The sequence below is a fragment of the Ambystoma mexicanum genome, chromosome 7p (assembly GCF_040938575.1).
Source record: "Ambystoma mexicanum isolate Mex_15411 chromosome 7p, UKY_AmexF1_1, whole genome shotgun sequence".
In the NCBI taxonomy this organism is placed as follows: Eukaryota; Metazoa; Chordata; class Amphibia; order Caudata; family Ambystomatidae; genus Ambystoma; species Ambystoma mexicanum.
The window spans coordinates 252,678,307-252,700,927 of NC_090939.1; the positions used below are offsets into that span (position 1 = coordinate 252,678,307).

General features: G+C 47.4%; 1 protein-coding gene across 3 annotated transcripts in view; it reads left to right on the forward strand.

Moving 5' to 3' along the window:
* The window catches only part of DONSON (DNA replication fork stabilization factor DONSON), a 195,931-nt gene that overhangs the window by 159,375 nt on the left and 13,935 nt on the right, over positions 1-22,621 (forward strand). For 2 of the 3 annotated variants that reach the window (XM_069636238.1, XM_069636235.1), the window contains exons 3-6: positions 5,754-5,948; positions 21,113-21,291; positions 21,852-22,030; positions 22,152-22,275. In XM_069636238.1, the coding sequence (XP_069492339.1) occupies positions 5,754-5,948; positions 21,113-21,291; positions 21,852-22,030; positions 22,152-22,275 (677 nt within the window). The remainder of the gene's footprint in view (positions 1-5,753; positions 5,949-21,112; positions 21,292-21,851; positions 22,031-22,151; positions 22,276-22,621) is intronic. The other variant, XM_069636237.1, reaches the window with a different exon arrangement.

Sequence of the window (22,621 nt, forward strand, 5' to 3'; positions counted from 1 at the left end):
AAATGGGGAACTTTCTGACTTCGTCCACGGGGATGGATGAAGGTCACTAATTTCCGTGAGGTGGTCCAAGCAAAGGTGCTGGACATTCCCTTCGGGGAGAATCTGTTTGGGAAGGCAGTCCCTCCAGGCCATCAAGATGGATACAGAGACTGCCTGGGCACTCTCCAGAAGCCTACAGAGGCCGTTCCCAGACCTATGGTAGCGGAGCACCGCGTCGCCCACAGTGCAGAACGCCGGTGCTGAAGCATGCCTGAACTGACTCGGATTTTGGGGGGGGGGTGAGGCACGCTTCCCCCCTGGTGGGGGTGAACGCGTGCCTCATCAGCAAATGGAGGAAGATCACTGACGGATGGGTGCTGGAATCACTCGCGCAAGGAAACTCTCTGGAGTTTCAACACAGGTGTCTGCGGATCTCTCCGGTTCCCCGTAAGTAGCAGCACCCCCCCCCCCCCCCTCAGCTTCTGGAACGAGTTGTGCTATGAAAAGGGGCAATGGAACTAGTCTCCCCCCAAACGCCCTCAAACAGGTTTGGAGTCTATTACAGATACTTGGACAGTGGGCTGAAGTCCAATCCTAGACCTGCGATGTCTGAATAAATTAAGTCCCAAAAGTTCAGGATGGTCACGTTGCAGCAGGTGCTCGGGCAACTGGAAAAAGTCGTTGGAACTGGAGGACTCCTATTTCCATGTCCCCATTCACAACAAACGTCGGAAAGGTCTACGTGTCGTGGTGCATGGCCCAGCACTACCAGTTAAAGACCCTACCATTCAGCTTGAAGTCGGCCCCAAGAGTGTTCACAAAATCCCTGGCACCAGTGGTGGCCCATCTACGTCTGCGTACACGTATACCCTTATCTGGATGGCTGGCTGATAACGTGCCCGCTCACAGGAGCTGGCTGGCGAACACATGGAGACAACCGGCAGACTATTGACTGATCTGGGATTCGCCGTCAACTATCTGAAGCCCTGATTAACACCATTGCAGAAAGCGCTGTTACTTGCCGCCAATCTCAACAGTGGCATGCCTGGCGTCACCCTCTGAGAAGAGGATAGCATCCATTCAAGGTAAGGTGCAACATCTGTTGATGAAGACTGCCATCAAGTCCGTACTGGGCATGACGACGTCCTGCATCTACCTCGTCTGTCTCTTCAGGTTGCAGACGCGACCTCCCCCCTACCGGAATTCCTGGGCTCCTGGTGGATACAGGTGTCCGGAAGCTTCTTGGACCAGATTCTCTCAATGAAGAGGTTCGTTGGGCGATAGGATCGTGGGACGTCCGCTCCAACATCGCCTAAGGCACCCTCCCAGGAAGGTTGAGGAGTGCACACCAGAAGTCTGCACGCCAGTGGCCTGTGGCTGCCGGAGGCGAAGGATCTTCATATCAACATCCTGGAGCTACGGGCAGGGTTCTGGGCCCTCGAGTAATTCCTACCGTCTCTGAACAGCATGGTGGAGAGTATCTTCAGACATCACTGCAATGTTTACATCTAGAAGCAGGGGGCGCTTCATTCCTGCGCACTCCAAGCAAGCTCGGGGCCGATGGACAGGGGATGTTCCTCGTCCCTCTTCTCCTGGCGGGGGTAGAGAACTCCATCGCAGAGAGGTCCTTGCCAAGGCGTCTAACTTTTAGTGCTACTGTCACAAGTAGAAGCGTTTTGCAGTGTGGTGCTGGTCACAGAAGATTAGCCCTCTGAGGGTCACGGCCCCACAGATCCTTCCATACCTGCTCTCTTTGGCCAAGGGCAGACTGGCGTACGCCTCCATCGAGGTGCATCTAGCGGCTATCTCCCGCTACACCAGGTCCTACCGACTCGTCAAGGAGTTTCTCAAAGGACTTTTCTGTTTTTTTTAAATTGGTTTTTTCCTTTAATTCCACCCCGCCCCCTTGCTGAATGTTCTTGCCCCAGTGCTCATTGGGGGGGGGGGGGGGCGGGGGTCCTTCGAGCCTATGCATCTGGCTCCCCTCAAGTTTCTCTCGTGGAAAACTGCTTTCCTTGTGGCCTTTTCCTCTGCGAGAAGGGTGGATGAGATCTAGACCCTATCCTGCAAGCAACCATACCGGACTTTCCACGAATCGAGGGTGGTGCTGCGTATGCACCCATCTTTCATGTTGAAGTTCAGAGTGCCACCTCAACAAGCCTTTGGTGTTACCCGTTTTATTTCCCGACACCTTCATCGCCGGCATAAAGGGCCTTGCACTAGCTGGACGTTGCTCGTGCCCTGGAGTTCTATGTGGCAGGCACAAAGCGTTTTCGGAAGACTTGACAGCTGTTTGAACTTTGGTCCTATGAACCATGGTAAGGCCTAGTCCAAGGCTTCCATTTCAAGGTGGCTCTCCGGCTGCATCACACACTCATCAGTTGGCTAACCGACTGATGCCTGGCCGTCCGAGAACCCACCCCAGCAGAGCAATCTCTGCAACAACGGCGTTCCTTTCTGGTGTGCCACTGCTGGACATCTGTAGGACTGCTACGTGGAGGTCCACGCACACATTCAAAGTTCTATTGTGTCCAAAGTCGGCCAGGCAGTGCTACGTGACCTGTTTGCTTGAGGTGAGTCAGACCCAGAGGTAAGGATTTTTGCCTCTGAGCCTTGCCACCACCCGTGGTTGTTTTAATGTTGTACTGCTGTGTATTCGTTATTCATGAGCATGTGATTGGTTTAGAGGAGAAAACTAGTTTTTAAGTGAAAGTCAACTGTTTTTCTTTTACCAAGGATTCCCAGCCTACCAGGGAATATTGATGAGCATGTGAATCCATGCCAAACGCGTTCTGGGGAACAATAGTTACAGGTTATTAACTTTTGGTAGTCGTAACTATGTGAAGTATCCTACTCCTGTACTAACCTTGGGACTGGGGAGAGCGGAGAACCTGCCTTTCATTGGACAAATTTCCACTTTTGGTTAGTTTTGAACTGTTTGAGAAGACCTTTACCTCCCTAGGGAATATGTGCATACTATTAGCTTTTCCTTTTAAGGTGTTAATAACTAAAAATTATAATGGAACAGGCAGAAGAGATGAAACCCTAAATGAGCTATTAAGCACAATAGGCTGGGGCCATTCATTTACAGAAGGGAGATTTACTCCACAATTGAATTGCTTAGATCCTGGGCCAGAGTCAGAAAGGGGTTTGTTTAGTCAGCAGATTATTTAGAAACTGAACAAGTTATATTTACAGTATGCAGACTGGTTGCAAAGAGGACCAACAGAGACTATGCTTGGTGGGCCAAAGTGCATGTTTCCAGGGCGTCCTAATATACTTTTGAGGCATGTGGCCCTTGCATAAGTATCTTGGCCTTCCTTTAGGCCACTCTCAGCACAATTTGGCCACTCCCCCTTTCCAGAGCCCTCCTCGATTTTTGTATCTGACTTAAAGCACTGGTAGCCGGTATTCTTGCTCGGTATTACCCAAATTGTTCGTTTACAATTGTTCGAATGAACAATTGACTGAATTTAAAGGGTCACAATTGACCTTTCACAATTGACCGTGTATATATAATCCATTGTCATTCGAGCAGTTGTAAAACGAACAATTCGTATACAACCTTCTGCTCAGGACAAGCCCAGTCTCTATCCTGATAAACACCCCTCTGCCCTACTCCCTCCCACCCCCTTTGAACAGACTGCTGTTTAATGAAGCGGTTTCCTATGTACCGGTTTTGACTAGAAATATGTTGAATCTACCCTTTTAATGCTGTTCTGTTAAAGCGTTCCTGTTCTGAAACCTAAAAGCCTCTAATTTCTTCGGTAGTTACAGGAAGTGCAATTTCAGCACCAGTAACTGCTTTTTTTGTTCCCCAACTCTCCCCGTGGTTTTCAGATTGTTTCCTAACGTGCATAGTGAAAGGCTCCTTGACAAGCGCAACTAAAAGCAGCGATAATGGACACGGCTTGACTCAAGATTGCGGGGCTTGGAAAATAACCTAAAACCCACCTTCGCACTAAAAGAGCTAATTTACTTGAATAATCTTAATCGAGTTAATCCCATACCAGAATTTGACAAGGCCCTGATTAGGAACCCCCAATCTGCCCAGTGAAATAGCTTCTCGGCATCGAGCACAAGGACTGACCTCTCTTTGCATCTGTTATTTATATTCTGGAATACTCACTTTATGTCTGCCACACTTCTATTAGAAATTAACTTGGACTTCTTGCGTTCGATAAGAATTGTCTGAAGCTGTCCAAAAGGGTTACACAATAATGTTTGTCCCTAGATTTTAGAGCGATAGGCCTGTAACAAACCTAGCCTGTTTCTGCCTGGCTTGGGTGTTCTGGTAATATGGGATTCCTCCAATTATGGTGCAAAAAATGTGCACTACCCACTCGTCGTTGGCTAGTGATGGGTAACGCTTGCCGTGTAAGAAATGCTGTGCTGTGTGTATGTATAGAATTGAGGAGGCAAGTGACTTTATGGTGGGCTAGTAGCTTGCAACTTGAATGTTTGCTTCCTGCCTACATTGTCTGGATTGTTTGACCACATTGGCAAATGGTGAAAAGGCATGGTCTGGTGCGGAAACAGTAGGGATTCCTGTCTTGCAAAACCGAATTGAAGACATCTGGGCCTGGACTCTTATTTATCTTAATTAAATAAGTGCTCGAAGAACATCCACATTTTGGGCAATTAATCTCCTCCTTCTGTAGTAAGAGTAAGGACCTGCACCTCACCTAGATGACCAGTTAGATCTAAGATTTTTGCAACGTACAGCAAAGAGGAATGGTGGACTCCCCTGTGTCGGGGTGCAAAATATGCACTCTCCCATTAGCTTGACATATTTGGCCCATGGCTAGTACGAAAGTGTGTTGAATTGAGGTGGCAAGTGACTTTTTTTATGGCTTGCTAGCCTCTTGCAACTTTTGCCCTCTGGCCTTCCAAAAACCTGAAGTATATCTGCTACCAGTAATGTGAGTTGAAGACAGACTGACTTTTAATTCGCCAAACCATGCCCTCCTCCCTTATTTGTTTTCCTCTGCCATCAACTGTTCATCTTTTTCCAGGCATCATTACTGGCAGGCTGCATGCCTTAAAATGGCTTCCTTGTAATCCCATTCTTTTCTCCATGCCCCAACACCTAAACTGGCCTCTCCTCAACCACTATAGTTGCTAAATAGCAAAGCCAGGTCAAACTCTCACCAAGCCTTTATGTATTTCTTTGCTAAAACATAAATTTGAGATGCAACATCAGGGATGAACATTGTAGCAATAATAGTATGGGCGCCACCACAATAGAATTGGAACATGGCGAAACCAAATGGTAACCATGTCCACAGTCAAAACTGAGAATACCTTTTTCTAGTTGCTAGTTATGCATGCATAATCTGGGGCGTCTGGGGGCTGCTTTTACATGTGCCATTACGCCTTTAACCTGTAATCCGGTTATTATGGATTTCTGGTTTTCTTAAATTTATTTTCTTAAATTTGTTTTGGGCACATCACCTGCAGCCTAATCCTGTGTCCGATAGTCAGGTTAAGTCATGCCACTGTTGCAAAATTATCATTGAAATATTATGTTTGTACTCTGTTCTTGTACAATAAGTTTACTTTTTTGTGAGGCGGTGAATTAAGTGCTTACTCTTGAGCACTTTGCGTGTTGGCTGAAGCACGATGCACAAGTGTTGCATGTAGGCACAGGAAGGGGATGCAGGGTTGCACAGTGGGAAGGTGGGTAGAAAAGGTGAACTTATGAGAGCGAAATTGGGATCTAGATCAGACTATGCGAAATGCCTATGTTCTCTGACGGTTCACTCTTTCTCTAGAGCCCCCAGAAGGCCCCTCCTAGAGCTTCCAGTGGAGCTGCCGAGTTTCCAGTGGACTGGAGTGTTAAAACGCGCCTACTGTTCACCTCTTCTTTGCCGTTCACCTGGTCGGATCACCTGAAGGCGCAGGAAGAATCACAAGGACTCGTTATGCATTGTCGAGCCACAACCGTCAATTTGCCTCCCTGTGTACAGGTGAACAGTTGTTTGTTGCATTTTGCTTTTTAAATCTAAAATGCATCCTTTATAGATCACTGGAGTGGTTGACGTGCATAGTTTTGTTTTAGCTGTGTTTAACAGCTAAGTTGCTGTTCTGTCACAGCTCAGTCCTGCCAACATTTTTGATATATTTCTCTTTTGTGTAAGCTAGAACCATTCTCTATTGCGAAGTTTCTGGAGGAGCGGTAAATGCACATACCTTTTGGGGCTCATGGAGGTAGAACTGACATGAATATTTTACGACTCTTTTCCTGCAGGCAGGGGCTATGGAATTTCTGCGTCTGTAATTTCTTTTAACCTTGCACCCCGTCCCCCACACACAGAAATGAAGGAACATCTTGCATGTTAATCTTTCCTTAATGTGGTGTGCTCAACTTCTGAGTATGCATGATTTGTTAAATGTTAACCCATTGCTAGGCAGTGGGAGCAACCCATGCATGGCTCCCAAGTTCTCCTCCTTGCTTGCATTGTCAGACAGCAAGTGGAATGGCTTGGCTAATTTCTTTAAAGAACTGGGGTGGGGGGAGGGGGCACCAGTACTGGGTACACCTTAGTAGTACCAAATACTGCATGTTAATACATTAAACCACACATCTCATCATGTCTTAGTACTTTATTAAATATTGTTTGTGGGCAATGCATTTCAGGCACACTGGTCCTTCGGGGCATATCTGGAAGCAACATAATATCTCATAATGATGGATTGACCCCTTATGTGGCCATCTAATCAGTCAGAATAGAATAATCTGCAGGTAGAACGCGTGTAAAATAAAGGGAAAGCTATGCATACCTCACCATAAACTGACCAGGAATCATGGAAAAAGATTGTGTGCCAAGAGCTGGACGTAGAAAACGATTTTGCATAGAACCCTATTTCTGGCATGAACACAAATCTGATGATGGGCACACATTGAATGTTTATCAAGGGTTTCTGGTTATTCATGCCACACAGTAATGCTGAAAATGGGATCCCCCACAACACTTTTCCAAGGGCCCAGAAGTCCCTTTGCATTGCGTTACAAGCAGTGGGTACGGTGTTGCTCCTCGGTAGAACATATTGAGAATTCAGAGGAGGAGACGCCAGAGGATAATTGGGATGCCTCAATTTCAAGCCACGTGCATCACCTTGGAAAAATGTGGTGTTTATGGGAATTCTACAGTCCTGCATGAAGACAGTAGAAATTTGAGCGGAAACCACCTTCAATGGATGAACCCAGACAATTGTATACATCCAGATAACCTCACTCAGTAACTGGTGGATCCTCCAGCTCATCATCCTGAGGTCTTTCACTGAATCCTCCAGAGAATAACGAATCCCCAATTACAAACCTGCCCACGAGATCAGCACGGTTACACAGCCCTTAGGCTGCAGCTAGGTTCACTGTTGACTTTACTTGTATTGTGCACCACTTTGCCCGGAGGCATATGGGTGCAGAACAAACAGATACATCATCCAAGAATATAAGATATGGAACATAGGCAAAAAACCCTTTTGGGAGGGGGTTTGGACAGGGGGGGGGGGTAAAACTGACTAGGGAATTTAGAGGCCTGTATGGAGCGAATCTAATGCAGCTCTGGCAGCAATTGCAGGACGATCTGCATAGATGCAATGCCCAGGAACTCTCGAATTGCGGCGGTCAAAATGACCCTGCTTCCCTGATTGCTTTATATGCTGGGCTCCCTCCCAGTAGAGGGCAACCTGAATGATTAAGGAACTACAGGCAGCAATATTCTTCATATGGCACGGAAAGAAACCGAGGATACAAAGGAAAATCCTGATGCGCCGTGCACTTCTGGTGGGGGGGGGGTCCCAGACATGGAGAGATGGTTTAGCGGCACATATAACGCCGATGCTGAAATGGGCAGGGCAAGACAAACCAAAAGGTGGGTGGGTGGGTGGGGGATAGAACAGGTGGTCACATCCATTCCACTACATGCTCAGACAGGGGGCCGTGGGGCAGAGTGACAACTGCTGGAAGCTACTAAGGTCACTATGGGGGTGGGATCAAGCACTCGCAATTAAGAAAATACAACGCGGATTAGACCCATTCTCCCCGATGGCCCATAATGTGGCTTTAACCCCAGGCCAAAAAAGAAAAATATGGGATGCTTGGACGGGAACAGACTCATCGACCTAAGGGAATTGTTTGGGGTTGGGGGGGGGGGGGGGGGTGTCGGCACTCCTGTTTGAAGAATGCAAACTGAAATTTGGCATAGGTGAGGAGGATCGCCATAGGATCTCGCAGAAGGTTAGGGAGGTGGGCACAAGGGCTCCGGTAGGACTAGAACTGACTATACAAGAAGGTTCGTCAACTAGAGGGGGTAGCACAATTGTATAGATTGTTGGATAAATCACAAATGGGAGACAAACTCTTGTACAATGATAGCTGGGAAAAGGATTTTGGGGAACCAATTACGGAAGAGGAATGGGGCAGATTTGGAGGGCGCACCAAACATCTAAAAGTACGGCTCAGACTGCATTTAATTATTTATAGATGGTACCTATCTCCCACAGACTACTCAGAATAAATGCAAATTGCCTCCTGGTTTTGGAGAGAGGGGGGGGGGGATCTGTGCCACATGTGGTGGACATGCCCTAAAGCTCCAATATATTAGGGAACAGATCTAGGGCACATGAAGGCGATCACAGGGGTGCAATTGCCAGACTCGCCATGTGGTACTGCTGAGGGCGGAAGTGAAAAGGGTACTACGCAGCAACGGGGTAAAACCCTCATCTGCTCAGGTTGGATGGGGCAGCAATTGTTACGAGTTGCGCAAAATTTTAAGTTAATGGGGACATCCAACATTTTTAGGTTGCATGGTACTGCAATCGTTGAGTTGCGCACTTGTAAAGTGAAATGGTGTGAGGATTTAATGCCATTTACCATGGTTTTGGAAATGTAAATGGAGTATTCCGAGTGTTAACATGATATTTATATTGTATAGGGTACCCCATTGTTTTGAGTTGTTATAGTTATTAGTTATGATAGTTATGCTTTTCAAAAGTACATTTTTTTAATGCTACCCGTAGCATTTAATTTGTTTTATGGTGTTTTGCCATGGGTCGGGTAGTGTTTAGATGATGCTTGTGGTAAGTGTGGTGCATGTGTTCACTGTAGGCTGGTTGGAGTTTGCTTGAAGTTGTGTGGTAGATATATATATCTGAGGCTTGTGGAATCTGCTTAGATTCACATGCTGTGCATAGGCCGACATCTAGTGGAAGCTGGAGAGTATTAGTTTGTTTTTCGAAACTTGAAAATGGGCGTTGACATAGGGTGTGCTAGTAATACTATTCCTTGTGACGTCCACTGTACCCATGATCCCTCACGCGTGTAGGACCCTCAGATTGTTTTTTCCCGCCATACTTGTCAGAAGCATTGTTGCGAGTTCCCTGGCTTTCAGCCATTTATTCATAATTTATCTAAAAATGCCTGTTCTTACAATCCCACGTCGAGAGATGGACGCCAGTGTGAAGAACGAACAACCGTCTAGACTGCACAACAGACTTTTGGCCTTGAAGGCCTCGGCCCTGCAAGTAGGGAGGGTGCGGGTGGACATAATCACTCGCTTTATTTCCTACATACACTCGCCCGCTGCCATTAGGTGACATATGGAGTACTCCATTTAAATTTTGCCCCAAGTGCAACCGCAAATTCCCTTGGGTTGGCAAACATACCACCTGTAATCTGTTTGCCAAGGGACCACCCCGAGGCTAACTGCAGAGCATGTAAGCTCTTTAAGGCTAAAACACTAAAGGACCGCTCCACTAAACGTTGCGCCCATCACGCCAGGCAGCTCGAGGCCATGGAAGCGGTGAGATCCTTCAGTGATGGCAGCAATGCCGCCGTTTCGGACGGCGAGGGCACAGGGGCATCGAAAGACACCCAAGCGCTAGTCCCCGACCTCAGAGGATTGTCCGGCAGGGCAATTATGGGGAACACACCCGCCGACATGAGCGCTACCCATACTACACCTAAACACACTAACCCCAGCCGATATTCGACATGCTTGTTGAGGGCTCGGAAGGAGGCACATAGAGAGTGGTCCAGAGTCCGTGTCCTCTGGGCGTTCCAGATCGAGATCGCCTCACGACACACAGCAACCATCCACAGTTGCCAAGAGTGCCTCGCTCCCCAAAGTTAGAGGTATGGTCGTCGGAAGACAAATCCAACCTCCACCCCAAGCAGCACACTTGGGGTCGACTCCGGCAGCTCGTTCCACGTCTGCCCCCGAGTAGACGTTCACTCTCTAGGATATAGAAGCTAGCCTACACACCCCCGAATTTCGGCGTCGAAAGATTCAGAGAAGGCCAGACCATCAGGGAAACACTCCTCTACTAATGGTAAAGGGGACAAACGGAAGGAAGTTGTTGCACACAACTTCTGCACCCCAAGTCCACAAGGAGAAACATGGGTCTTCAGATAAAGTTAAATCTAGGACCCCAGTCACCAAGCCTAAAGTGCTAACTCCTACTCTACAGGATATGGGAATAGGAGAGGAACCTCAGCAGGAGGTGGTCAGCCTCAGTTCCAGGGAATGGAGCTCTGATGACATCGACAGGGTGATGAGAAGAATGTAGTCTTTGGCTAATTTCTATGAAAAAAAAACCCCTGATTTGCTGAGCTATCAGAGTACCCCTGACAACTCTACTCCTTCAGGATCCAAGGACCCTCAGCCTCCCAGTAAAAGACCATGTGATGAAACTCCAGCTCGGGGACTGATTTCAGACCCATTCTCTGTACAACTTTACCACCAGTATGCTGAAGACCCAGACATACAAATGCTGGACGACCAAACGGGAGTAGATTATTACGGAGACAACGAGGACCAGGAGGAGGAAGATGAGGCAGAGGGCTATAATCTAGACTCTCCTGTTAACAAAGAACCACCGGTCACTGACTCACCTGTGGATAATCAGCCTCTACTGAATGAGGTCTTAGTTGGAGCCGCAGAGCACTTTCACATAAACACTCAAGGGGCTCAAGAAGAGAGGGACTTTGCAGAAGAGATCATGCGGGGGATAAGAAACCCATCTCCCAAGCCATACCAATTCTGATGTCCATCAACGCAGAATTGACCCTTCCCTCCTCACTCCTAATCTCACTAGGGCTGTCAACCCAGAATGGAAAAATTGTTCAGGGCCGCCCAGTCAGACCCACTTTATTTAAGGGGTCAACTTAAGCCCGACTCTTTGGTAGTCACTAACACCAGGAAAAGAGCGGGGACACCTTGATCTAAAGCTCCCCCAGACAAGGAGAGCAAGAGGATTTATGGGTTAGGAAGGAAAGTGGCCTCCACTTCCGCTTACCAGCCAAGAATTGCCAATACCACCACTCTGCTGGCAAGCTATAATTGCCACCAGTGGGAGCAGGTAGCTGCCCTCATCACCTCCGCACCTGAACCACTAAAGGTTCAGTCCAGATTGCGTCTGAGGGTAGACCGGTGTCTAGGTGCATTCTAAAGGCGACCTTTGATGCCACAGATGATGCAGGCCGGCTCATCGCAGAGAGCACTGTCATCAAGACAACGCTTGGCTCAGACAGTCGGGGTTTAAACCCGAGACCCAGGCTTCTCTCATCGACATGCCGGTGGAACCGAATGTCTTGTTTGGCAAAGCGGTAGAGGAGGCACTCAAAACTGCCAAGGATGAATACGATACCCTGGGACAATTGACGAACAAACCCACGAACCAAAGAGGGAATAATAATTTTCGTCGCTCACGCAGACAAAATTCCCAGAGGGGTTCCAATTACTCACAGGGTCAGGGTACATTGTCGGGTGGCAACCAACAAAGTACCCTAAGTTGTGGGAGAGCTAACTAAAGGGGCCGGGGTAGAGGGAGAGTCAGCCCAGGCAGAGGTGGTACACCTCCCTTCAAACAGTGACACTCCGCTCAGGGTCCCTTCCCATGGATCCCCAGTAGGGGGGCGCATTTCCAACTTCACCCAAGCATGGGAAGGGATCACCTCGGACAGATGGGTGCTATCCACGGTGTCCACAGGATACTGCGTCGAACTGCTGGAGCGGCCCCGCAACCACCCTCCAAGACACAAAATGCACTCCCTGGACCACCAAAAGATCCTCCTCGAGAAAATAGTCAATCCTCTCGCAAAGGACACGGTAGAACTCGTCCCTGGCAACCAGGTAAACAAGGGTATTGAACTTACTTCCTTGTGCCAAAAATAAATTTGACAATGCGCCCAGTATTAGACTTGCGCCCTGCAAACAAGTATATCAAGCCCCAAAAATTTTGCATGACTATGCTCCAAGAGGTAATCCCCCCCCCCTCCTAAAAAAGGGAGATTACATGGCAACATTGGACATGAAAGATGCCCATTTTCATATTTCCATGTTCCCAGCACACAAGAGATTCTTGCGCTTCAAGGTGGACAGTCAGCACTACCAGTTCAAGGTGCTGCCCTTCGGTATAGCCTCAGCTCCAAGGGTATTCGCCAAGGTACTGGCAGTGGTGGCGGCACACCTACGCAGGGAGGCAATCCCAGTGTACGCTTACCTGGACGACTGGCTCATCACGGAGACCCCAGTAATTTGCAGTTCCAACATCCAAAGAACGATCAGCCTCTTCAAATTGGGTTCCTCAATCAACGAGAAAGTCAAGCCTGGTGCCAAGCACCTCCAAACAGTTCCTAGGAGCTGTCCTAAACACTCAAGGATTGGCCTTTCCATTAGAGGAAAGAATTTGGAATCTACTACTGCAAATTCCTCTATCAGCCCGGTCGCCAGATAAGGGTGCGCAAAGCGATGTTTGCTAGGCATGATGGCATCATGTATTACCTGGTTCCCCACGCGTGCCTTGCGACCCTTGCAGGAGTGGCTGGTGAAACAGTGGTCTCAGGCAAGTGGGACGATCTAGTGGTCGTTTCGCCAACACTAATACAAAGTCTTCACTGGTGGACGAGAGAACCTGTCAAAGGGGAAACCCTTTTACGACCCAGAGATACAGGCCGTAGTCAGTACAGACGCGTCCCTGTCGGGGTGGGGAGCATACTTCCTTCACCACACAGCTCAGGGTCTCTGGTCTCTCAGTGTCCAAGAATCACATAAACCTGCTAGAGCTTCTGGCAGTCTTCAGAGCGCTTCAAATGTTCGAACCCCACCTGTTGAACCTGTCAGTGCAGATCTTAACCGACAGCACAACAGACTTGTTCGCTAAATCTGTCCAAGCTTGCCCAGAAAATTTGGAAATGAGCACTCTGACGGAACATTTACCTGTCATCTCAACATGTTCCAGGGGATCTCAATTCACGGACGCCTTGAGCAGAGATCCCCTCCCAGAAGAACATGAGTGGTGTCTACATGAAGAAGTTGTAGGAGACCTCTTCTCACAGTGGGGTTTCCCCACTATAGACCGAATCGCCACAAGCGTAAACGGACAATGCCCAGTATTCGCATCCGGGTTCCCCCAGCCAGGCTCCAAGGGGAACGCCCTGTGGATGAACTGGTCCGGGATGTTTGCCTACGCTTTTCCACCACTCCTCTGATGAAGTTGGTCAACAAGATGCACAGGGAATCGATGCTCATCCTAGTTGCTCCCATGTGGGCGAGACAACCGTGGTTCCCACACCTGTGCAGACTGGCAGTGTGCAAACCCATCAAACTCCCGTGCGGGCCTAACCTATCCCAGCACGGAGGACAAACCGCGCATCCTCAAAGCTCGATTTAACTTGGCAGCATGGCTCCTGAAGTCAGTTTGGCCATCTCAATCTACCACAGAGATGCATGGATATCCTAAGAGAATCTAGGAAACCAAACACAAGACACTGTTACTTTGATAAATGGAAAAGATGTTATTTTGTGCCAGAATAAACACATCAGCCCAGTTGATTGTACTCCTTCCAATATTGTCACCTACATGCTCCTCCTGCTAGACGAAGGGTTGGTATTTGCAAAGACCAGAGGGGGGGGGGTCTGCACTTCCGCTCTCTATATGGTAGAGGGGAGGCACAGAGACCCCTGCCAAGATTTTCTATTATTGGTACGTGGTCCAGCAATCAAGGCCTAGCTTCTCAGGAGGTGATGCGAGCTGGTTCTTAAGGACAGTGTAGTCCCCAAACGCCCACAAAGGAATGTCCACACACTGTATCAGTTACACCAGTCTTTATATAATTAATGTTCAAAGGTATATACAATATCATGATAACTCACTTTGTACTCCGAAAATCAACAATGGTAAATATGTACAATTCTAAAGTGGTACCACTAACGCTATTAGATCTCATTACATACGGTCAGAATGACAAACAGATCAAAATAAAGAGGAAACCAGCAGTAGAGAGAGGATGGAAAGCAAGATGGTGGAACAATTGGCAGAATACTGTCCCCTACCACTAGACAGTTGTGTGTAGATTCCCCCCCCCCCCCACCTGGGCCACCTGTAGGAGAAAGATACAAGCCCAGTCCATATATTGTCCACACTAGACAGTCCAATAGTCCTGAAACCCTTAAGTACCTGGCGTTGTAGTGTTCCTCGTCGGGGGAAATCGACAACCCTTGAGTGCCCTCCCTTTAAGGCAGGAGTCACCGGTCGTCGAATGCCCGACGGAGAACAGGTCGAGCTACGACGGTGAAGTGGCTGCGTCGTTCCTAGCGGAGCTCGTTGGCGGGGGAAGCGTAAACGTCCTGCAAGGAAGAGGCGTGCGGGGCACCTCGATGTCAATAGTTCTGGACCGCAAAGAGTTGGAACTGTGGCCCAGCAAGGGCGTTGAGTCGTCGGAGTCTGTGGTTTTTGGGTGGCGGGAAACCCACTGGTGGATGCTCCTCGGCGCATCGACGGTCAGGCCTTCTCCGGCAGGATACAGCGACTACGATGCGGACAAGAGCGTCCTTGGATCAATGAAGTTCTTAGGCAACGGGAGCATGGCGGCTCCAGTCGGCGACCGTGGCGGACAACAGTCCGGGCGCTTCTCCTTAGAGTTCCGCAGCAATCCCTGTATCTGGTCGGCAGCCTGTCAAAGGTCTGTCTACCAGGGAACTTGGGCAAAGATCAGCTGTGCACGATGGTCCTTCGTAGCTCGGGAAGAGGGCGCCTTACCAGGTCCTCTCTGGGTCAGTTCTTGAGGCACAGCAGCTTTCAGATTGTGAAGGAGAGCAACAGCAATTCTTCTCGTCTAACAGGGCTCAAGGTTAAGCTTCAGTTACTCGTAGTGGACTTCAGCTTCCAAACACAATTCCTAGCAGTGAGAGGTCCCCAGATATACTGTTGATCTCCCATTCATTCCGCTGGGTCACACTCTAGCATCCAATCCCGACTACGGGCATTCATTCATTCATGCAGGCAGCCAATCAGGCGCACGAGGTATTCAGGCCATTCACTTCTCTCCAGACACTCGCAACAAGTTGTGTATTGGGACAAGTACCAAGCCATTCAACACTCCAAGCTGCAGTCAAACCGGTTTCGGGCAGGGCTGTCTCAACCATTGTGACAAACACCAGACAGCCACAACATAGAATGCATATTTGTCACACACTCCATTCACCCAGGTCCCACCCACAACATACGGTCGTTGAGAAGGCTCCAGCCAGTCTGGTCGGCACTTCCCCACACTACCATATACGGAACTTCCACCTAACAGCCAGTCAGGGGGAAGGGACAGAGGCAGGGCCTCCCAGGACTTCGGGAAGATCAAGGTAACAGATGATGGAAGACAAGAGGCCATGGGGGCCATTTTGTCTCCGTCAGGAATTTACCAATTCTAGTGACAGGGCCTGGGCACCCCAAATGGAGGACGCTGGGGGCACCAGTCATTTCAGCACGGAGCTGCCACCAGCCCATAACCTGCTCTCTGGGGTCACACACAGGTGCCCAAAAACATGCACTAGGGGCACCAGGTTGGCACCTTACCCATGGGTGCCATAAGGGTATCCCACGGGTCTGTTCACCAAACCAAGAGCTGGACTGCCAGGAGTCCCACAATAACTCCTGCGCGGAAAACACGACAGAACACATGATAAAAACCGTAAAGGACAAGGATACGGAGGCCCTGTCCCTCCGATGCATTGCCAGCATCACAGTATTTAATTCACTCAATTTACACATGGCGGCGCTATCTGCATACACCACCTCCCATAACAAGGTGTTGTGGTGGAAAGTACCAGTGGTTAAAGCATTCATGGAAGGGGTTAAGAGACTCCACTCTACAATTTCTAACCCACCACCAGGATGGGACCTTAATGTGGCGCTTGCTAAACTCATGGGGCGCCCCCCCCCCTCCCCTTTTGAACCCATGCATAAAGCTAGTCTTAAACACCTGACCCATAAAACTGCCTTCTTAGTTGCCATTACATCCATAAAAAGGGTCAGTGAAATTCAGGCTCTCTGTGCAGGATCCTTTATTTAATGTTCATAAGGATAAACTGGTTCTACGAACTTATCCTAGGTTCTCATCTAGTTCATTTTTAAATTCCACATTAACCAGTCCATTGAGCTACCGGCCGCCTTCCAAGAACCCAAAAGCTCTGCTGGGGGGAAACTTCACACTCTAGGTGTGCGACAAGACCAGACTGCTAAGAAAGACAGACCAACTGTTTGTCTCCGTAGCTACAGGCAGAGAGGGAGATTGCGTCTCTAAAGGTGCCATCTCAAAATGGATAGTCAAATGTATCCAGCTGTTTTACTCCCTTTCTGAAAAGACTCTGCCTTTTACGCCAAGAGCCCACTCCAAAAGAGACACTGGGGCCACTCTGGCTTTCATTGCAAATGTACCCATTGACACCATTTGCAAAGCAGCTACACAGCTCTATTCACACTTTTACTCAGCACTACTGCATTGACACACATTCCAAGACAGGTACTCACGTGGGAAAGCGGTTCTAAGAAATCTGTTTGCTCATGACACTACTCACATCCCACCTCCTAACACTGCTCGCAAACTTATGCACAGCATGTGATCTAAGCAGATTCCACAAGCCTCAGAAGGGATACATTACTCGCCGTAATTGTATTTCTGATGCTTGTATCTGCTTAGATTCACATGTGCGCACCCTTCCTCCCCTCTGAGAGAAGGTGCATGGATGCTAGTAGTCTCATCCATCTGCTTGGATAATCTGTACTCACGTTACCTCATGTCAGAAAAAATACAATCTGAGGGTCCTACGCTTGTGAGGGATCATGGGTACAGTGGACGTCACACTAGGGATAGTATTACTGGCACGCCCTATGTTGACGCCCATTTTCGAGTTTCGAAAAACAAATACTCTGCAGCTTCCTCCTAGATGTCGGCCTATGCACAGCATGTGAATCTAAGCAGATACAAGCATCAGAAATATGATTACAGTGAGTAATGTATCCCCATATAGGCTTTGAATATGTGGGATGTCTGTTGGGTGTTAAGTGGGAGTGGTTTGTTTTTGGATGAGATGTGTGGTAAAGAGGAAGAAGTGCGGTCAAAGTTACCCCTTCTGCAAATGTTTTGGGTTGGCAACACCTCTGTTTGTGAGATGGCTGGACTTGTATGGACTATATAGTTCCGTGGGTGTCATGGATATGGTGATACTGGGTCCAGGGTGGGGCAAATCCGAGGTCCCCCCTTTTTCCCCCTTCCCCACCTGGATGTATGATTGATTTCCCTTGATTGTGTATGGTTGGTGCCAGAGTGGCAGGCTCTGTGTCTGGATGTGGCGGGTCCAGATGGAACGTGTTGTGGTCAGAGGGTTTTGGTGAAAGGGAGATGTGGTGATTCTGGTATGAAAGTGAGATGTAGTGTAGTCTTGTCACTGGCCTGGGTGCTTGCTGTAAGAATGTTGGTGCTTGAATGCAGCTGAGGAGAATGTTGGGTGGATCTGTGTTCTGAGAGTCAGTTGGGAGCCTGAGCCTGAGCTGGGGATGGCTGGATGGCTGGATGGCCGGTGGGTCCCCTCCTTTATGTTTATACCCATCCATGTTACTGTCTATATGTGACTGTACATGTATACGAGACACACTGGAGTAATGTACATATGTAAAATAAAGCCTTGCCTGGAACTAAATCTAGACTCCACAGCAGGTCTGTGCTTCAGTGATGCATCCTGATGTCTAGTGAAAGGCTTTACAACACAGCCTCCTTTCAAGCACTCTAGTTGGTTCTTGAATTCACTAAAAAGGGAAGTTGCCTCCTCCCTTTAGAAGATAGCCTTTCCACGGGTGGTGGTTGTAGATCTAGAAAGATATAGAAGCCTGCGCCGTCAAACATTGCTTATATTGCGCAGTATCCCAACTCTATGGTTGTCTGCAGCTTGGTAAGGATGTGCTACTTCACTTTCTGCCTCGGAGCATCCATAGAGCGCAAGTTAGCTGCATCAGCAGGTTATATTGTATATGTTGCCAATACCACAGCTACAATGGGCCGTTCTAATCTGGCACAATGGTTCAAGAAGTTAAACTCTCTCCACAAGTGCCCAAGTAAAAAAAATGCCCTGGATACTGCACAAACGGCAGGTTGGCATGATGCTAGAATATAAAGTAATGAAACTCCTAGTGATTATGGTGTCCTGCATTTCTCGATTGGCACACCTTGACTTAAACCCCCTCCAAGAATAGCTCGCAGTGCAGTGGTCACAAGCTACAGGCGACTGGACTTTCTAATGGTCCGTTACCAAAAGGTAGTAATGGCCCTAAAATGGCCGTCTCCCGTGCAATATCGTCCTATCAGTGAAAAGGGCAAACGATTCCTTCTGAATAGTGCAGAGCTTTTGTAAAAAACGGCCTGTTGAATGTTTAGAGAAATAACTTTTTATAAAGGAGGGTAGCGGGGAGAGTTGGTGGATAATAAACCCACCCCCCCCTTTCCCCAAAGAATTGATTTCAAATGTAGTATGGTTACCAACCTAACTGGTAAAACAAATTCGTTCGGAAGCAGAATATGTATTGTTCGGTCTTGTTACTCATATTATCCACTAGATGGCAGTCTGCGACCGGTGAGTAACATTTGGCTCCCACATCAAGAACTAAAGGGAATGTAACTAAAACGAAAAATGGGATTTTATATAATAAGTTTCTGCCAAATAATGTTGGTCTCGAAGTCCATGGCTCTGCAAGAAAACGGGGTAGGGTGTTAGTCGGATGGAGAAGGCCGATGCAGAAACTTTGTTGATGGGAGGTCGGGCGCTCTTTGGAATATTTGCTAAGGTGTATTTGCCAATGCCGCCACCTCCTTTGCAAGGCAGTGCACCAGTTAATTAGGAGAAACCATTCGGGAGGCAAATGTTGCTGCAACCACCAATATAATTGCACCCAATTCACAATCTGTTAAACCCCAATAGCAGCTAACTCGTCTGAATCCACAAGCTGCGAGTCCCCTTTGAATCCACACGCAGCAAATCGGCAAACGTCGAGCCATCCAAGTAGATGAGCATTGTGTTGTAATCCATAAATGTCAAGTGGTACTTGCAACACCTCCATGTTTGTCAGACATGTATTTCAAAATGTCATTGCCTACAAACTATTGCTGCCTGCTTTTTTTCAGGGCCCTCATGCTCTAGGTGACCGCACACTACATACACGTGAAGGGCAGTCCTGTTTTGTATGGACCGAACCGTCCCTTGGCAACTGTTCTTTTTGTCTTTAGCAGCAGGGCGGGAGGGGTGCCCAGGTAACCGCATTGCAAGGTGGATTGGGAGCAGCGTTCAGAAATGTTATAAATGAGCACATTAACACCTTCCATTTGCTCCTAAATCTCGCTCCACAAGGGACCAACATGTCTCATTGCAAATATCCCTTTGGATGCCATTTGCAATGCTGCTACTTGGAGCTCAGTGCAGTTTTACTCCTCACTACTGCATGGATGCAAAAGCACAGGCTGACTCACAGGTGGACCATGTCTTACGGAGACCTTAATTTGGCTCTGTTCAACCAGCTCAGCCACAATCCTCTGGTTCTGCTCGCTAGTCTTTGCAACGCATGTGACTAAACCGTTTCACAAGACTCTGGCAAAGGTTACATGCCACAGACTGTCACTGAGTAATTGCCTGTTTAGAGTCCGTATGCAGATCCTGCCGCCCTACATGTAGAGCCGAAGTACAGGCACTTGCTTTCCAGGCTTATGCCGCTTGCACCATAGCAGAAAACTCATCTGGCAATGTTGACTCGTGGAGAATCATACCTGAACGCAATAGTTTGACTAGAACTCCCCTGTCGGCGCCCTTTTACTTTGTAAGAGAACCACTAGTAATACTCAGGGCCAACAAGTAAATGGTGGTTTATGTAAAGCATGTGACTGAATAGAAATATAACTCTGCTTTCGGCATGAGTGTCTTTGACAGTGAGCTGAACAGTATGGCCTCTCGGTATGCATGTATCTGTTCTCCTTTCCTATTACATCAGCCCATGCTTTGACAAGATTGCAGGCGAATGAACTGCTGTGGCTGAAATTGCTTGTTCAGTATCCATGTCTCAAATGCACTTTAGGGAGCAGAAACATTGAGTGAGTAGAATGTTGAAGCCTCCTCTAGAACTAGCATGCAATGCTAGGAAAGCAAAGGGTGAGAGTGTCCAACTTAAGGACTAGAACCCTTTTTTGGTTCAACTCATAAGCTCATAACCTCCTGCTTGGTAGACTTGTTAAATGCACCCAAAAGAGAAATCTCAGTGTTAGAAGATCCAGTTGACTTCTAGGGATTGCACTACAGGGTGCTCATGTGTACTCTATATCCCATAGAGTAACTTCCTGTTAAATATGGATTCATAAATCTTCTTTCAATATATCCCATGGGTTGAAGAATGTTAGAGTAGCAGTACAGCCAGCTTAACTGCGGTTTCAACCCATTTGGCAAGAAACGGATGCAGGTTTTAATATACCTTCAAGATATACACGTTTTAAATTCTTTATGCAAAAGACAATGTGAGCCATCAAAATATTAAGGCAATTAAAGGGAAAAATATCAACTCCTAGAGCACACCCAAAGATTTGTGAAGATAACTGATCAAATCCAATGGTATACTTGATAATTATGCACGATAAAATGGAAACCTTTTGAAATTGATTGGAGGGATTTCTGGCATTCAAAGTCAACTGTTTTTGTTCGTCTTTAACACAATTAAGACTTAGAGACTGAGCTAGTTTCGGAAGTGTCTGGTTGGGTCAGCAAACCAAGTTTGAAACTGAATTTCTATCTGGAAAACTACTTTTTTTTTTTTTTTTTTGCAGGAACCAAAGTTGTCGACAGATCTGCGGTGTGCATTTCAGCAGAGCCTCGTGTACTGGCTCCACCCATCTCTCCCGTGGCTGGAGCTGTTCCCTCGCATTGGTGCAGACCGGAAAATGGCTGGAAAGGCGACGCCCTGGTCACAGGATGAAGCACTACATCAGGTGCTCATGAGCGAATGGTAGGAAATGCCTTGAATTTACAATTTTCACTAACATTATTCAAAAGTAAAGCTCTTAACTGTTCAAGCGCCCTCATGTAGCCACGTCTTTAAATCCTAATCACTAAGGATGCATTTCTTCTTTCATTGGTGACCTCATGACCTGGGGAATGCTGGGTCTGCTTTCATCGGAGAAGGCAAGTGTGGTCATTGCGTGCCACCGATAGTGCAAACCTTTGTGCTTATTTTTGGCCTCTGTTTAGAGTGGTTTGACAAATCGTCATGCCAAATGACTTTCTTTTTCTTAGACATGTTTTAATTTTCAGTCTTAAATTCTGTCACTCTGAACATCTCTGCAAGCTAGGCTTTTGGCACAGAATCTTCTCATGTTACATTACTATTACTCATTACTTTTTAAGTGTATTTTCAAAACCATTTGAAAACCATATTTTTATTTTTTTAACACAAGGTTTACATTTTGTTGTCCACAATGTGTACATCGACTGTGTCGACTCCCAGTTTGTGCCTTGATTTCTCCTTAATGGTGCAAATGATACCAACCATGATCTGTTATATTGCAGGGCGCTCAGTTTTACTTCCCTGTATAACCTGCTGAAGGCAAAGCTGTGTCCGTATTTCTATGTCTGCACTTATCAGTTTACTGTGCTCTTCCGTGCTGCTGGCCTTGCAGGAAGCAATGCGATTACAGCCATTCTGTCTCCTACAACCCGAGGATTGAGGGAGGCCATGCGTAATGAAGGTACTGCAATTTTGAGATTTTTGTTAATGGAGCACATCAAAACCATGTCAAATTTAACATGGGGACTTTCCCTCTGTAGTCAACATGTAACTTTTTTTTTTTTTTTTTTTCCATCACATAGGAATTGAATTTTCTTTGCCTTTGGTAGAAGGGAGTGTGGACAGCAGCAAGAAATTAAAAGTTTCAGAAATTGCCAACGCAGATTTGAAGGATTCTAAAATGGAAAAAGTCTGTGCAGAAGAGGAGTAGGTTTAAAAACATATTACTGCCCCACCCCTTACCCCCATAGCATTTAAAATCATATTTTGCTTTCTTGTGTTAAATTATATATTCTTATAGAGGCACTTCAGGGACAGTTGCATGGTCTTTTGTTTATTTGTTGGCAGACCATCCTATATAGTGTTTTCAGAAGTTGTCTGTTCTCATCCCTGGCCCTGATGGTCCTAGTAACAGCCGCCAAATGTTTATTTATTGTTCCTGTTTCTTCGAGGTTGGAAGGACAAAACTGGGCTGCAGCTTGCCACTTTAAGATTTTAAGCAAGGTAGTTTTTTTTTTTTTTTCGGCCTTTGGGCACTAATATGTAGTGCAAT